General features: G+C 32.9%; 1 protein-coding gene across 1 annotated transcript in view; it reads right to left on the bottom strand.

Moving 5' to 3' along the window:
- USH2A (usherin) overlaps positions 1-17,947 on the bottom strand; it is a 722,977-nt gene that overhangs the window by 608,123 nt on the left and 96,907 nt on the right. Inside the window, exons 9-10 of the mRNA XM_036931704.2 lie at positions 8,951-9,146; positions 6,087-6,217 (exon numbers count right to left, since the gene is read on the bottom strand). Of these exons, the coding sequence (XP_036787599.2) occupies positions 6,087-6,217; positions 8,951-9,146 (327 nt within the window). The remainder of the gene's footprint in view (positions 1-6,086; positions 6,218-8,950; positions 9,147-17,947) is intronic.

Below are 17,947 nucleotides of genomic sequence, written 5' to 3'. Positions count from 1 at the left end.
AAACAAAGAAAAAATGTTAACATTTTAAGGCATGCTTTTCTTTTTGTGCAAAACTAGATTTTTGCCCATGAAAAAATAGTGACATACAGAAGCATCTAAAAAAAAGTTTTGCTTCTTCTGGTCCCTCTCCTTCCCCTACTATAACTCTCAGTACTTTTTTCCTTCTTTCCACTGAATAATATTCTATTGAGTAATTAGACTAAATGTATCCATTCATCAGTTGATGGACATTTGGATTATTTCTAAATTTTGACTATTATAAACAATGCAGCAATGAACATTCATGAATAAAATTGTGTGAGGATATCTATTTTCATTTTGCTTGAGTATATATTTATATGGGAGTTATAGTGCTGGGTCTTTGATAAGTCTTTATTTAATATTTTGAGAAACACCAGACCATGTTGTGATGGTGTGAGGTACGGGTTCAACTTCACTATTTTGCATGTGGATACGCAGCATCCTTTGTTGAAAAGACCTTTTTTTTCACTGAATGGTCTTGGCACTATCGTCAAAAATCAGCTGACTATAGAAGTGAGGATTTATTTCTAGACTCTCAGTTCTACTCTAGTAATCTATGTATTTCTCCTCAAACCACATCACACTATCTTTATTACTGCAAATTGCACTTCATTTTGAAATGTGAAGCATGAGTCTTCCCAATTAGTTCTTTTTTCAAGAGTGTTTTGGCCATCAAATGACTTGGAATTTCCATATGGATTTTAGGATTATATGAATTTTATAAATGCTTGCAAAGAAGTCAGTTGGGTTTTTAACAGGACTGTGTTGAATCTGTAGAAATCAATTTGGAGATCAATTTAGAGAGCATTGACACCTTATCAATAAGTTTCTGACACATGAATATAGAATGCCTTTCCATTTACTTAGATCATTTTTAATTTCTTTCCACAATATTTTGTAGTTTTCAAAATATAAATTTTGTGCTTATTTTTAAAAATATATTCCTAAATATTTTGTTCTTTTGATGTTGTTTAAATGAAGTTGTTCTCTTAGTTTTGAGACTGCTCATCGCAAATGTATTCAGGTACCACTGATTTTTATATACTGATCTTGTAATCTGCAACCTTGTTGAGCTTCTTTGTTAGTTCTGGTAGTTTTTTCATGTATTCCGTGGAATTGTTTTTATCTATAAGATCTTGTCATAGACAAATAGAGATAGTTTCACTTCTTCCTTTTCAATCTGGATGACATATATTTCATTTCCCTGGTTAAAACTTACAGTATGATTTTGAATAGAAGTGATAATGGGGTAATTGTTGTCTTGTTCCTGATCATAGGGAAAAGCATCCAGTTTCTCACTGAAATTTTCAGTTATTATTTTTCACTGTCTACCGATTGTTTATATAACTCTAAATAACAAATTTAGTAATATCTATTGACTTTCTACTTGAAAGACAGAGGCAATAATGCATTTAACTTTCTTCTATTTCTTCTTTTCATTCATCACCTCCAAGTTTATATCTATCTATTCATCTATAGACACTCAATTTTATAGTATTTTTATTTATAGTATTCTGTCTTTTATTCTTCATGTTTGGGTTAAACTTTACAACAAATATAAGCAAAATTGGCAGCATTATGGTCATAAATATTAACTTAAAACAAAAAAAATTATGTCTTGATCTTAAAAGAATAAAATGCAATTGTTAAACACCTACATAAGGAAAATATCCTTCAAGACCACAAAGACCAATGGATCCTTTTAAAGTATATTTTACTTATATTTAATTCTTTGGATCATAATTATCTGTCATTTCTTGTGTTTAACGTTGCCCTCTGTCTTATGTTGCTTCTTCATTTTCTATATTAAATATTTTACTATGGAGTTGATGAGTGGTAATATTCTGACCATCTATCCATTCAAAAAGAAGTCTTAACCTCATATTGGAGTGATAGTTTCATTAAAGTGGATATCAAAGTTTTGTTCAAAATGTCTACCCTTGAAATTTTTAAGGTAATTTTCCATTGACTTTAAGCAACATTAGTTTTGGATGATATCAATATGATTCTTATCTCATTTCATCTATCTCTTTCTAATAATATATATATATATACATACATGTGTATGTATATATATATACATGCACATGTATGTATACATATGTATAATGTTTTATTTTTTTTTAATACAAATGTATAAGATGTTATAAAAATAGTACAGGGGAATCTCTTGTACTCTTCACCCAGTTTCTACCAATGATTACTTTACATAATTACAGTACACTATCAAAGCAATTAATTAAACATTTGTATGATGTATTTGTCTGGTTCTATACTGTTTTCTCACATGTGTACATTTGCGTAACAATCAAGATACAGAATTGCTCCATCGCCACAAAGATCTGCCCTGTGATATTCGCTTAAACTCACACCCACTTCCTTTCCTTCACCGCCCTTGACTTCTGGCAACCACTGATCTGACCTCCATCCCTCTCATTTTGCTGTTTTGACAATCATACAGGATATGGCTTTTACAGGCTGACTTGTTTTTTCCACTCACAACAACACCCTTGAGGTTTATCTAAGTTGTGTGTGCCCATGGATCTTTTCTTTGTATTTCTGAGTAGTATTCTGTGGTACCAGTGTATCACAGTTTGTTTAACTTTCCATCCATTGAGAAACAGCTTAGCTATTTCCTATTTGGGGTTATTATAAATAAAGCAGCCATTAATTTATGTACAGGTTTTACAGACATAAATTTTCATTTCTCTGGATTAAATGCCCAGAGTACAATTGCTAGATTGTCTGATAAATCTATATTTTGTTTCTGAAAATTTCCAAACTATTTTTCAGAGTGGCTTTAACATTTTATGTTCCTATTGACAACATGTGAACCAGTTTCTCTTTATTCTCACCAGCATTTGGTATTGTCACTATTTTTTTTTAGTTGTTCTAATAGCTATATTGTGATTTGGAATAGTACTCTTAATTTACATGTCCTTAACGGCAGATGCTGAAGATCTTTTCGTGGACTTATTTTGCCATCTATATATCCTGTTAAGTGGTATGTTTCTTCGTATGTTTGGCCATTTTCTACTTAGATAATACTTTTTCTTTGTTATTTTCTAAATGTTGACTTTATCATATATTCTAGATTTTTTTATATATGTGGTGTTTGCAAATACTTTCTCTAATCTGTTGCTTGTCTTTTCATTCTCTTAAAAGAGGTCCTGTATAGAACAAAGCTTTTAATGTTGATAAAGTAATTTATCAATATTTTTCTTTTCTGGATTATGTGTTTGGTATTATGTCTAAGAACTCTTTAAAAAGCCTTATGTCCAGAAGATTTTTTCTTTTGTTAAATTTTTAAAGTTTTGTTTACATTTTATAACTAAACATATGATTCATTTTTCATTAATTTATGTGGATTAGCAAGTCCTAGAGGGTCATTTGTTGAACAGAATATCTTTCTTCCATTAAATTGCTTTTATAACTTCGCCAAAAATTGGTTATCCATACTTGTATGGGCTATATGTGATTTCTTTATTCTCTTACGTTGATCTATTTGTGTATTCTTTCTCAATACCACAAAATTGTATTTAGTATAGCTGTATAGTAAGCCTTGAAATCAGGTAGAGTGATACCTCCTTTATTCTGGTATATAGAAATTATTTTAGTTATTCAAAATTTTAGATATTCTAAAATATATATAAAAATTCTATATTGTCACTTTATTCAAAATTTAGTATTTTTAAAATATACAAATATTTAAATATTAAAAAATATTAACATTATATTTTCTGATATTTATGAAATACTATTTTTTAAATATTTTGAAATATAATATTTCCATATAAGTTTTACATCATCATGTCTATAGCTACAAAAGACATTTCTGGGATTATGATACACATTTTCTATAATAGCTTCAATAATAATTTAGGGGAGAATTGACATCTTTATGTATTGAATCTTCCAACCCATGAAAGCAAAACAGCATTCCATTTATTCGGATTTTCTTTGCTTTCTTCTCTCAGCATTTTGTGGCTTTTAACATATAAATCCTGCACATTTTGAGCAATTGTAAATAGGATCGTCATTTTTTTGTTAGACAAAAAATTTCATCCTCATGACTTCTTTCTTGTATAGTGGAAGTTTATGCTTTTCAGTCTCCTTCACCTATTTCACCCAGCCCACCACCCTAGCAGACACCAGTTTGTTCTCTGTGTTTATGGGTCTGTTTCTGGTTTTGGTTTGCTCGTTTGTTTCCTAGATTCCACATACAGGTGAAATCCTATAGCATTTGTCTTTCTCTGTCTGACTTACTGTATTGTACTTTACAATATTGCATTATTTTTGGCCCTACATGTCCATTTCTAGCATATAGAGAGAGCTACAATTAACTTTGTATGTTGACCTTGTATCATGCAACTTTGTTGAACTCAATAGTTCTAGAAGTTGTTTTTTATTTTTTGTTTTTGACAGAAATCAGGGACAAATTTGCTGTACTTTAATTCATATCAGTTATGACATATAAATGAGACTTTGGGAGCTAGCACTTTTAGTTCAGTTTTTCAATACTATGTACCAAAGTTTATTTGACCTTGGAAGTTCATGGAGAAAAACTTTTACATAATGCTCATATTATTATAATAGCCATTCAAATGACCATCTGATTATAAAATTAGTATTTAAACAGAGTCCCTTTTCAATCACTCATTTATTGAATATATATTTATTGAGTGTTTTTTATATAACTGAAACAGTTCTGTTTATGTTGGACACAGAGAACACAAAAAATAAACAAAGTAATCAGTTTCATATAAACCATAATAAAAACAATATGGGGTAATATATAATATGCAATATATAATATGGGGATGGTGATTTGAGGACGTTTTATAATTGGGTGCTCAGTGAAGTTATCTCAAAAGATGTAGCAAATCTTTAAGTTGAAACTTGAATATCAAGCAAAAGACATCAAATTCAGGGTAGAGGTGTAAATATGAGATGTATAAAGACACATTCTACTAATCAAAATGTGCAAAATTGTAATATGACTTTTTTAGGAAATAGTTCCTTAATCAAAAATTAGAAACAGTAGAAATTTGCCTTTGTTAATTATTTTTCTAATCTTCAGCTTTCCAATAAAGCACATAAAGCTTGTTTATTAACACATTATGGTTATTCTGACTGTCTTTAAATCCTTATTTAGGTGTACTTTATATTTGGCTTTTATTTGTTAAAGCAGATTTTAATACATGCTGAAAGTTATGTGATAAATATATTTTGATTTGAACTTATCTTCCTCCTGTAACTTAAATTTTTTTTTCTTTAACTGGATTGTGGCTTATGATCCTAGCCACTGCATTCTCATTCACTAGAGAATATGTAATTATTAAAAATTAACACAATCATTGAATTGATTCTTCAAAGCAAATTTGCTCTTTATCTATTTTCATGTGTTAGTATTATCAGAACCGATAAAAACTCTAGCTGAAGACATCATACTCATATATGAAGCTGGTTTTTCTGACTTAAAGTAGGATATATATCAACTCAAGTTACTTAGAATCCATGTTCATGGAGGTCAGACATCAATATTTGTGATATTGATAATAAAAATGTATAAAATCATAAAAATCCATAGTATTGTTAAGATAGATGGTTGGAACAAGAAATTTTGAATTAGAACTTTTATAATTTCCATTCATATATATGTTTAAGTGACCTTTGCTATACTATCTTCTAAGGAATTTGGGAGGAAAACTTTTCTTGTTTAATTAATATTATTTATTAATATTAACTCACCGAAAACTTCAAGGCATATACTCAATTTACTTCCTAGTGTACTTGGAGCCCCTTGCTTCCCTTTTTTTTTGACAATTGTAAAATTAAAAGTAAAATGAGCCTTTCTTATATGGAAAGGACCACCCAGACAGCCTTATGTTTTATGTTGATAATAAAAGTTGCAAAGGAACACTACTAAAGCAGCCATTTCTTTGATATACAAGCACGGACAGAGGGCTTTCTGATAAATACAGTCCTCAATGTCACTGGTAGAACATTTCGCAAATTAGTTTCTGAAAGAAAGCAACTCTTTACCTTCAATAATGAGAACTCACCTGATCACAAAGGAGGCCACTGTTTCTAGTGCCGACTTTATCACAATCACAGGGTTTGCAAACATCTTTGGCTGAAGGATCTGCACCAACTTGTCGGAAAAAGTAATCCTTACACAGCTCACAGTTCCTTCCTGCATCAGGGAAAGGTTATGCATTATGACCTCCAATTCATTAAAATGAGCTGCATAATTCAAAATTAAAGACTGTATTCCTTTGAGGGAATTCTATAATTTTCAGGACGTCCATTTTAATGCACCTTTCATCTCTACCTGCCAATTTAGTGATCCAGAGCATATGAAACAATGAACCTGTTATAAACTGGGCTTTACTTCATTAAACTCCCATCTGTTATATAATATCTCACTTCTAAAAAGCTGTGCTTTATAGGGGCCCATACATTTTGTCAGAGTTTGTTTCTAAACTTAAAACTTTTCTTTATTTCTACGACCAGGCACTTCACCTAAATCAAACATGAAAAATGTCTATGTGTGTGTTTGATACAGTTATACAGTTGGAAGATATAGTTATACAGTTGGAAGATATACTTATACAGTTGGAAGCAAGTAGTTATGTAATATCAGAAATAGTTTTCAAGAATTAAGTCTCGTGAAATGAGACTGCTTTTAACATAATTTATTATTCTACTGCTGACACTTTTAAAAGCAAATTCTCCTGTTAGTGTTTAGAGCCATTATTTTTCATTTCAAATATCAAAATTGAAATTATATTTAGATATATCCAATAAACATCATATTAAATATTATAATATGCTTACACATTTGAAAGAAGACAAAATAAAAATCAAAGCTACCAATTCTTCCTTTAAATATTATGCACTTTGCTCAAATATTACTGAAATTGGACCAATATTACAAGACTATGGAAATTACCAAGTGAAAAACTCATATTCTGATGTATATTGGTTATGGGTTAATTAAAAATTAAATGGATTTATAATATTTCTAGGATATTTCCATTTACATATGCTGATGACTTCCAAATTTATATGTTCAATGTAGAAATCTCCCTTTATTTATCATTCAATGAATATTTATTGAGTGATTTCCATGTTCCAAACTCTGTGCTAAGTGCTGAAGAATATAGTAGTGAGCAAAATACACATTTCACTCCTTTCACAGAGCTTACTTATAGTCATAGTAGTGAGCAAAATACAAATTACACCCTTCTCAGAGCTTTCTCACTATCTAGTGGGTAGGATGAATTCTAATTAAATAATTATAGAAGTCAATATTCATTTACGTCCTTTGGTAACCATAAGGTGCCACTCAAGTATGTAGATGATACTGATCTTTTCTGAGGCATCACAAAAGACTTTCCTTAGGGAAGGCATTTCAGAACCGTATTTCCAACTGCACACAGGAGTTTTCTCTTGTCTCTGGGAAACACACAGTGAGCATGTCCAGAACAGAACTTGCCATCTTCTCCCTAAGCCTGGTCCCCTTGTGTTTCCTATCTCAGAGGCTGGCACCAGCACTGACCCTGTTGTTCAAACTGGAATGTTAGGCATGAGTCTTGAGTCTTCTTCCGTCCCCTACCTATAGGTCTACCTTGCCCCCAAAATGCTATTACTTTCCACACTAAATATCTCTTGGATTCACTTCTCTCTATTCTGTCACCTTAAATGTACTCCAGCACTATTTCTCACCTGGATTATTGCAGTATCCTACTAACTGGTTTTCCTAAACCACTTTTGCCCCTCTTCAATCCATTCTCCCCTTTATAACCATTGGGGTCTTTTAAAAACACAGAATGTATGATGTGCCTTTCCTGTATAAAATCCATAAATGGCATTTCATTAATTCTAGGGTAGAATCCAAACTCTGTCATGGTTTGCAGAGTCCTCTTTGATCTGGCCTCTGCCTTCCTTCCTAGAACTTTTCAACACAATCAGCCATTTGCCCTTCTATCACTGTTCAAGGGTGCCATGTTTCTCTGTCCTCCAGGCCATTGCACAACTGTTTCTCTTACTGGAAACCTTTGTCCACCCCCGATTTCCCCTCCTTCTCATTCTTTCACCTGGTTACTCCTACTGTACATCTTAGCATTTATTAGGCAAAAGCTTATAATCGTTCCTTTAATAATGTACCTTTCCCCATATATAATAATCCATAGAAAGATAGAACAATTCATAATCTTGTTCACCATTACATTCCCAGCACCTACCCAAGTTCTTGTGACATTTAAGGTCATCAATAATTATCAAAGAAATCCATTTGTGCCTCATGGTGGCATACTTTCAAACCTATCAGACCTTGAGCCATTATATTTTACAAATTTTGATATTGCCTATTTCTGCTTTTAATATACCAGTCCTTCTGAAAATGGTGATTTTCTTTTTAGAACAAGACTTTGATAATCATCTTCTGCATTTATTTAGCATTTTTAAAAAGAATATTCCCAAATTAAAAGGGTATATTCATACCAAATCTGAATGAATCTAAACATCTTTACATGAGAATCTAGATACAATGGAAGTTTAAGTCATATAAGGAAACTTATTCTAAAGACATATATATATATATATATATACGCACACACACACTCAAACTAATAATTCCTGAGTTATCCAAAAATACATTCATAATTTAATCAAGTGATGTAAACTTAAAAATAACTTTTCCTGAAAAGATATAGTCTAAAACTAGAGTGGCTATTTCTGAAAACTACTTAATTATTGGAATTATGAACATTTAATAAACCAGCTCTGGTTTTCAAACTTAACAGTATGAAAGTACTTTCTTACATAAGATACCAATAACATAATTTAAAATGTAATATGCATTGGGCCTCAAATGCCAAGTCAACTTATGTTACTTACATTATGTGTGTTACTCGCTAGTTACCTGTAGTGTTATGGTCACAGTCATCACAAACTCCTCCACCCCCTCTGCGGTGCTCAAATGGAAATGGGTCCACTGAGATGTTGTAGTGGCAGCTTCTGGAATGGCTGTTGCATCGACAAGGTTTACAATTGAAAGCACGAACTTGATCACCTTGGCGGAAAGGCTTGTCATTATAGAGAGGCAAGCAGCGATCACACTAGAACAATAAAGTAATGTAAGAACAATAAAGCTGTGATTTTTCCTTTTTTACTTGTATATCAAGCACACTCAGTAGATGCAAAGTTAATATCAAAGACTTAAAAGCCAGCAACTTATTTTCATTGTATTTTGAACAAATATTTTATAAATCAGAAATGAGCATCTTATAGGCATGGTAATGCAGAGTTGTAAAAGTGACCATCCAAGCTGACTTTAATAACCGATGGCAAGAATTGTAATTTTTCCATGATGTTTCATTTTTTTGTTGTTGTTGAAACATTAAACACTTAACTTATGGTTTCTGCTTCCACAAGTAAAGAGCTTGGAGTCACCACTCCATCTTAACAACAGGTAAAAAGATGGACAGACTGAAAAATCAACAACTCTTCCTGGGTTCCTAAGGAGAAGAAACAGGGAAACAGCCGTCCCTAAGATTGGAGAGAGAGACTGGCAAATACTGGGAGTTTCAGTTATAGGAGCAAAGACTCACCAGCAGAAGCCTCCATGGGAATCAATGCCAGGGTGGGAAACAAAAAACAGTGAAACCTGAACTGTAATAGGCAAATTGCTAGAAGTTCAATACGAACACATGGAATAGTTGAAAACTCCAGGGGAACCTAATTATAAGGTGGCCCCCACCATTTTGTGAGATTTGCTTCCAGGACCTTGACCAGGTTCTCACAGCAAATACCAGGGCAAAATCTCTTGGTGCTTCTGGAACAGGGAGGGAAAAGAAGCCATTTTGAAATAAATCAGAGCACTTTATTCTTCTTAAGGCCTGCCCTCAGGAGAAATTCATTAACCAGAGCATAACCTGCTGGGTTATTATCAGAACCTAATGGACTGGGGAAGGGAAATACCCAACCCCAATTCCAGCCCATCCTGTCCCACCTAAGAGGATGGGGTGCATTGAGAGATGCTTGTGAACCTCATAGTCCAGAGGCGTAGGCTAACTAAAAGCCTGAGACCTAATCACAGAGTATAGAACACATAACCCTCCATCCACACTCCTCACCACCATATCATTAAAGGCTTGTTTACAACATTTCCTTTCACCTGGCACATTATATCTGTCCATTCAAGATAAAATCATAAGACATACCAAAGGACAAAAAGCAAATTTGAACCAGAACAAGATGTGGCAGGAATATTAGAATTATGAGACCAGAAATTAAAAATAAATATGATTAATATACTAAGGGCTCTAATGCATAAAGTGTACAGCATACAAGGACAGACAGGCAATGTAAACAGAGAAATGGAAATCCTGAGAAAGAACCAAAAATAAATGCTAGAGATCAAAAACGGTGTAACAGAAAAGGAAAATGCCTTTGATGGACATAATAGCACACTGGACACAACTGAGGAAAGAATTATGAATCAATAGAATCCTCAGAAACCGCAAAGCAAACAGAACAAAGACTGAAAAAACAAAACAGAAAACCCAAAGACTGTGGGACAACTACAAAAGGTGTAAGACTGATACATACTGAAAAATACCAGAAGAAGAAAGAAAGAAAGAAAGAAGAAATATCTGTAACAATAATGACCAATTTCTCCAGTTTAGTGTTAGACACCAAACCACAGATCCAGGAATCTCAGAAAACACCAAACAGGGTAAGTGTCCAGAAACTACACCTAGGCATATCATTTTCAAACTACCGAAAATCAAACACAAAAAATCCTAAAAGAAGCCAGAGGTAAAAAAGAAAAGAGAAAAAAAAGGAACCTACAGAAGAACAAAAATAAGAATTAGATCTAACTTCTCTTCACCCATGCAAGCAAGAAATACCTAATATATTGAGACAAAAAAACACCAACCTAGAATTCTGTACCCTGCGAAATTATCATATAAATGTGAAGGAGAAATAGTTTCTCAGGCAAACAAAAATTGAGGAAATTTGTTGCCAGTAGACTTTGTTGTCATGATTAGCAAGACATGTTAAATTAAGTTCTTCAGGGAGAAGAAAAATAATACAGATCAGAAACTCTGATATTCATAAAGAAAGGAAGAACATCAAAGAAGGAGTAAGTGAAGGTAAACTTTAAAAAACATCATTACTTTCTATTATTAAAGTGAAGGAAATTTTTAAAAATTAGGAAAATTTTTTTTTCACTATAAATTAACACTAGAATTTTTCAGACTTGTTTAATTTTTTTGTAAAAAACTAATTGAATGGTTTGAACAGTGCTTGCTTTTTAATCCTATAACTTTTCATACTAAACAAGCATCTTTTCCATGCTTGGTGAATTGTCATACTACTTTCTAAGTATGGATCAGCTTCCATATTTAAATATTTGTCCTTTTTGTGTTGTGAAATATCTCTGAGAATCACTTTAATGTAGTTATTGTTGATATCACTTCCTCTAGGATGTCTTCACAACTACTGTTCTCATTTTTGTTAAGTTCACCTTCATTAAATTGCTCTGGCTACATACATAAAGTCTTTCAAATGGTGACTGATTAACTATGCCTTCCAAAAGAAGAAATGTTCAATGGGATTTCACTTCCAGTACTTTCTCTTTTTGAAGCACTATCAATGTTGGGCAATTTTCCTGTCTATATATATCCATGTTTGTAAAATGTCACAGGGATTTATCACTGACAGACAATAAGGGAACATGACAATAAGAATCATTGTGAATGAATTGAATGGATGTACCCTGACCAATCACCTACAGACTTTGAAAGAAGAGACATAGTTGGTCACTGATCAGGATGTGTATCTGTCATCTATGTACTAATTTGTGTACTAAAGAGCCAGCAGCAAAATTTATATTTTATTCAGTTACTTAGAGTTGATATAGCATGGTAACTAATATTTGAATCATGTGGTTGGAGGAGTGGTGTTACTTAACTGGACTATAGTAACAGAAATTTATGCATATTAGAACTCTGCGAAGAGTGTACTGCCTGTAAAACTAAAGAAAAAAAATGTATCAACTCACACAGAAAAACCTGTTCCGTACTGGGACAAATAAATTAAAGCTGGAAATGTTTTTTTAATTAATGAGTTTAACTTTTTGATATAAATAAAATTTATGAACAAAGTAAATTTTATTCCACAGACTAAATAACTACTCAACTGAACTGGGGTGAAATATTAGCATAGCTGTATATTTAATAAAAATAACACTCTCCTCTTTATGAAATGAATGAAGTAGAAACTGGAAATCACTGATAACTCAACTGTTAAATAATGGCAAAATGTTTAAATGAGATAATTTGTTCCACAATGGTGTATGTGTATATTTTCCTTTTTTTCAAAATTGGGAATAGGCAAATATATATATATATATATATATATATATATATATATATATATATTCCATATTATTACACAGTCCTATATCATTAAACATCATAATTTTATTGTATTATTTCTCATATTATTCATAAAATAATATACTTAGCCATTATGCAGCTACCTACCACAGAAACATTTTGCTTATCCAAATTTTTTATTTGTGTTGTGGATGTGTTTGAGTATTTCCTTAAGAAAATTATGTACTGGAATTATATAATCAAAGTGTATAAATATTTTTAAAGATTTTGTTAGATATGGCCAATTCCTTCTAGAAAAATTAAGCTTATTTTCAGTCCCACCAGTAATACCTGAGAATCTGCATTTTCTTATGTTCTTCTCAGCTCAAAACTATGATTATCTCTTCACTGTTTTGATTTTTAAAAATTAATCACTGTTTTAGTATGTATATCCTTGGTAACTATTAAAAGCTAAATCTTTTCTATCTGGTTCTTGGTCTAATCTCTTCTCAGAAAAATTTTCATTTTGTTTTGCAAATTCATTTTTTCATATTGTTTTAAAATTCCTTAACATATATTAAGTACATTTTTCTTTTGCCTATCCAATAGTGAGGATTCGTTCATAATTTTCAATATACACTAATATTTCACTTCCCTCTCCTATTTTACTGGCCAAAAACTTTAGCACAATAGTTAACATATATGGCATAGTCATGATGATAGGCATATCGGTATTATTTCTGAATTTAATGGAAATACCTTTGATATTACAATTTTTATAATGACGTTGACTATTGATTTCAGGTAGATAATCCTTATCATTAAAAAAAAGAAATCTCAAGAGGATTCTGGGAAGATGTTGGGGTAGAATAGAGCTGGAACACACCTTCTCCATACTGAATCTATATCCACACACAGAGTATTTCAACCTGAAGAGTAGAGACTGGAGTGAAAACTTATATAATAACTATCAAAAGAAAACCATCCAAAATGGCAGGAGAGGCAGCCATGGTAACTCTGAGGACTCTACTTCCAGCACATTAACCAGGAGAAGGGAGGAGGAGAATTATCCCTGAGAGAGCTAGGCATGGACTCCCTGCCATGAGGTGCAGAAAAAATGCCTTGCAGTTTAAAGTGCAACTGGACCATAGTGAAACAACCTAAATTTCAAAATTAAATACCCACCATTTGGCAAGGAAAATGTTGGAGGCAATCCAGTATCAGAAGAGCCAACCAGCACCATTGTTTGCATTCCTTCCACACATTCACAGGGAGGGTGCATTATTCTGTGGGCTGATGCTGCCAAGTCAACACCCCAGAGTACTACAGAACAAAATGTGTGTGGGGCTGACCCCTGGCTACCACCTGAACCTGGCAGGCACCATCCTGGGACTTCCCCAGAGCAGCCCAAAGCACAGGGGCTATGGGAAAATACATGTGTGCATGGTATTTGATCCCAGTCATCAGTGCGACCAGCAGGTGTCAATATGTGAATTTCCTGGAGAAGCCCAGAGCACACAGGGACTGAAGGGGAATGCCCTCGTAGAGTGCCTGATCCTGGCCCTCAGTGGGACTGGCAGGTGCCAATGTGGGAATTCCTCAGAGTGGTCCTGAGTGAACCCAGAGTCCACAGGCATATGGGTGAAGAGGCACAGGGGACTCATCTGGCACCAATTTGTTTACCTGGAGTGTCCACCAATCTGCCACTGGCCCACCACCATCCTCCAACCAGTGCAGAACCCACAGGTGTTAACCCAGGATCCCCTGAAACACGCCCCCAAGACTGAATTACCAGAACCATACCCAGGGATCCCAGCACCAGGAAAAGCCCTTCTCACACTTACTTGGCCTCCAGTTTGCTAAAACCATGAGGTACAGGCAGTCTACACAGGGGGACTCTCCTACAAAAGGCCAATCCTGCAAGACTTGGAGACCCCATTTAACTAATTCATAGAACCAAGCACAAAAGTTATATAAAATGAGGAAACAGAGGAATACACTCCAAACAACTGAACAAGAAAAAAAAAAAGTAAATAAAATAGAGTTAAGTTATCTACCTGATACAGATTTTAAGCAATAGTTATAAAGATATTCACTGGACTTGAAAAAATAATAACAGAACTCAAGGCAAACCTCAACAAAGAGATAGAAAGTCTAAAAAAGAATCAGAGATGAAGAGTTCAACAGATGAAACAAAAAGTACACTGGAGGGAATGAACAGCTGACTAGAGGATGCAGAAAAATGGATCAGTGATATGGAAGAGGGAGTAACAGAAAGCACTCAAGCTGAAAAACAGAAGGAAGAAAGAAGTAAAAGAAAAAAATAGGGTAAGAGAGCTCTGGAACAACATCAATTGTCCTAATATCCACATTATAGGAGTTCCAGAAGAAGAGAGAGAGAAAGAAGTAGGAAACTTACTTGAAGGGATAATAGTTGAAAACTTCCCTCACATGGGAAAGGAAACAGTTATCAGGTCCAGAAGCACAGAGAGCTCCAAACAAATTGAACTCAAGAAGATCCACACCAAGACACATCAGAATTAAAATGTCAAAGATCAAAGACAAAAAGAGAATCTTAAAAAGCAGCAAGAGAAAGGTAATGAATTACATATAAGGGAAACCCCATATGGTTATCAGCTGATTTTTCTACAGAAACTCTATAAGCCAGAAGGGAATGGCATAATATATTCAAAGTGCTGAATGGAAAAAACAAAACAAAACAAAACAAAAAAAAACCTCTAACCAAGAATACTCTACCTAGAAAGGTTATCATTCAGAATTGAAGGAAAGATAAAGGAAAGATAAAGAGCTTCACAGACAAACATGTTAAAAGAGTTCACTACTAAAACAACATTACAAGAAATATTAATAAGATTTATTTAAGAGGAAAAAAAAAACAAATAGAAGCAGAATCTTTAGAAAGGGAAATATTTCCACTGGAAGAGAAAACATATAGCAGAGTTAGTAAAACAATGACTTGCAAATTAGTATGAAGGTAAAAAAGACAAAAATAGCAAAAGCAATTACATCTAAAATTTAGTTAAGGGAATCACTTAATAAAAAGATATATAAGAAGATATTATGTACATCAAACAGGGAGTAAGGAAAGTAAGAAATGTAGTACTGTTAGAATACATTTAGCATAAGTGACTATCAGTTTATCATAGACTGTTATATTCATAGCATGCCATATAAAAACCCACATGATAATCACAAGCCAAAATGTATAATAGATACACAACAAAGAAAGAGAAGGGAATCCAACCATAATACTAAGGAGAGTCATAAAACACAAGAGAAGAGAGCAAGCGAGGAAGAAAGGATCAGAGAAGAACAACAAAAACAACGAGGAAACATTTAACAAAATGGCAGTAAATAATTACAAATCAATAATTACCTTATGTAAATGGACTAAATGCTCCAATCAAAAGGCATAGGATGACTAAATGGATTAAAAAATAAATCCTTTGACCTGATTGTTTATAGTTTATGATGCATGATCAAAACCGAAAGTTTCTGTGATGACTGCCCTTGCACTGTTCACCATGCAAGAACTTATTCACTATGTAAGAATTTGTTCACCATATAAGAACTTGTATGTTATGCTTCAGAAGATTGGAGACCTGTTGAGAATTAGGCTTGGGGTGGATTAATGATTGTGCATTGAGTCCCCTATACAGAATTTTATTATTGTTAACAACCATTTGATCAATAAAAATCAATGTCTTTGACATCCTGGCAAGCTTTTTGATACTCTGTAGTCATTTACTCTGCTGTATTCAACCAAATGGCATGTAAGTATAGATTAGTGTGAATTATTTTAAAGTTTATTGGATGGAGGAGGAGTTCTGCCAATATGGAAGAACAGCAACGAGAAAGGAAGTGGAGGAAAGGTACTCACAAGTCATCAACAAATAGTACAATTGTCAGGCAAGAAAGAAGGCGAGGAAAATGTAACTATGAGAAAATCAAAGCAGTTCATCTGTTAAGAAGTGCATTAAAACTTTCTTGAAGCATCTGTACATTATTATATGAACAAAAACCTAGTTTATGGGCACATTTTTGTCCATCTTCAACATGCCTTCTTTGGTTTTGCATGCATAAATTAAGATTTACAGACAGCAAACATTAATCATGTTATATAATGTAAGACTTGTCTCTGGCTTGGTGAACATTTTCAGTTTATTGTTCTTTTTTTCCTCTCTGCATATAATTTAGCCTCTTTGGCTTCACTTCCTCATCTTCTATTATTTTTCCGAAACTTATCAATTCTACATTGTTTAAAGTTTTCTATCAACTCCATGTGGTTTTTCATATATTTCTTTCACCTCCACTGTCATGACCTTCTACTTTGTTTCAGTCAATCAGCTTTAGTCCTTTCACACACACACACATATTGCCCACCACTATCTCTCTATTTGCAAAATAGTTGTCTTACAGAAATAGTTTTAGATACATGTGGTTGTTTGTTTCTCCCTGGTGCTTAGGTGATGTTTCCATATTTGGAGGATTTTACCCAAAATTACATATCCATTAAGTTAACAAGGAGAAAATAAACATCAACATCATGTTTATCTTTGTGAGCAGTGATAGCCAAAATAAAGATGAAGAAAATGAAATGTGGCAGATTATATTCAAATGCAACTCTGCCTAATATGAAAACCAACCAAAAATGTGAAATATTCATAGATATTAATTTTATTGAATACCAGCATCAAAATGGAAATAAATGAACTTGTAAATATTGTTTATTTGTATTTATCATATTAACTATAAGTAAGTGTACAATTTGAACAGTAAAGTAAAACTTAATGATCATTTTAAGTGAATTATTAAGATTGTTTTTAATGTCACTCAGTTTGTCAATAATGTAGTATTGAAATTGAATGTTTAATTACTATGAAATTATTAGTTATTTAAAAGATTGGGAGATTAAAATCCAGTGGAGAAAACACTGAAGGCATGCAAAATACATGAAATGCTTAATTATATGTGAGGATCATAGTTATGAGTTTATGTACATTAAAAGAACAATACCTAATATTAAAAAAAAAAAAATCCATCTATTTGCTGCCTACAAGGGACTCATCTCAGACCTAAAGATAAAAGACTAAAGTTGAAGGAATGGAAAAAGATATACTGTTAAAATACAGATGAAGAAAACCGGAGATGCAAAACATATCAGACAAAATAGACATCAAAACAAAAAAAGAAGCAAGAGACAAAAGGGGACATAACATAATGATAAAGGGATCAGTCCAACAAGAAGATAAAACAACATAAATATCTATGTACCCAACATAGGAGCACCTAAATATATAAACCAAATACTAAAAAACCTAAAGGGAGAAATTGATAGCAACACAATATAGTAGAGGACTTTAACACACACTTATATCGATGGGTAGATCATCCAGACAGAAAATAAAAAATGAAACAGAGGTGTTGAATGACACTTTTGACCACATGAACTTAACAGATGTGTACAGAACATTCTACCCAAAGGGAACATAATACACCTTTTTCTCAATTGC

The sequence above is a fragment of the Manis pentadactyla genome, chromosome 19 (genome assembly GCF_030020395.1).
Source record: "Manis pentadactyla isolate mManPen7 chromosome 19, mManPen7.hap1, whole genome shotgun sequence".
NCBI lineage: Eukaryota > Metazoa > Chordata > Mammalia > Pholidota > Manidae > Manis > Manis pentadactyla.
The sequence above is the reverse complement of the archived record's forward strand: the minus strand, read 5'-3'. Positions and strand labels throughout refer to the sequence as shown.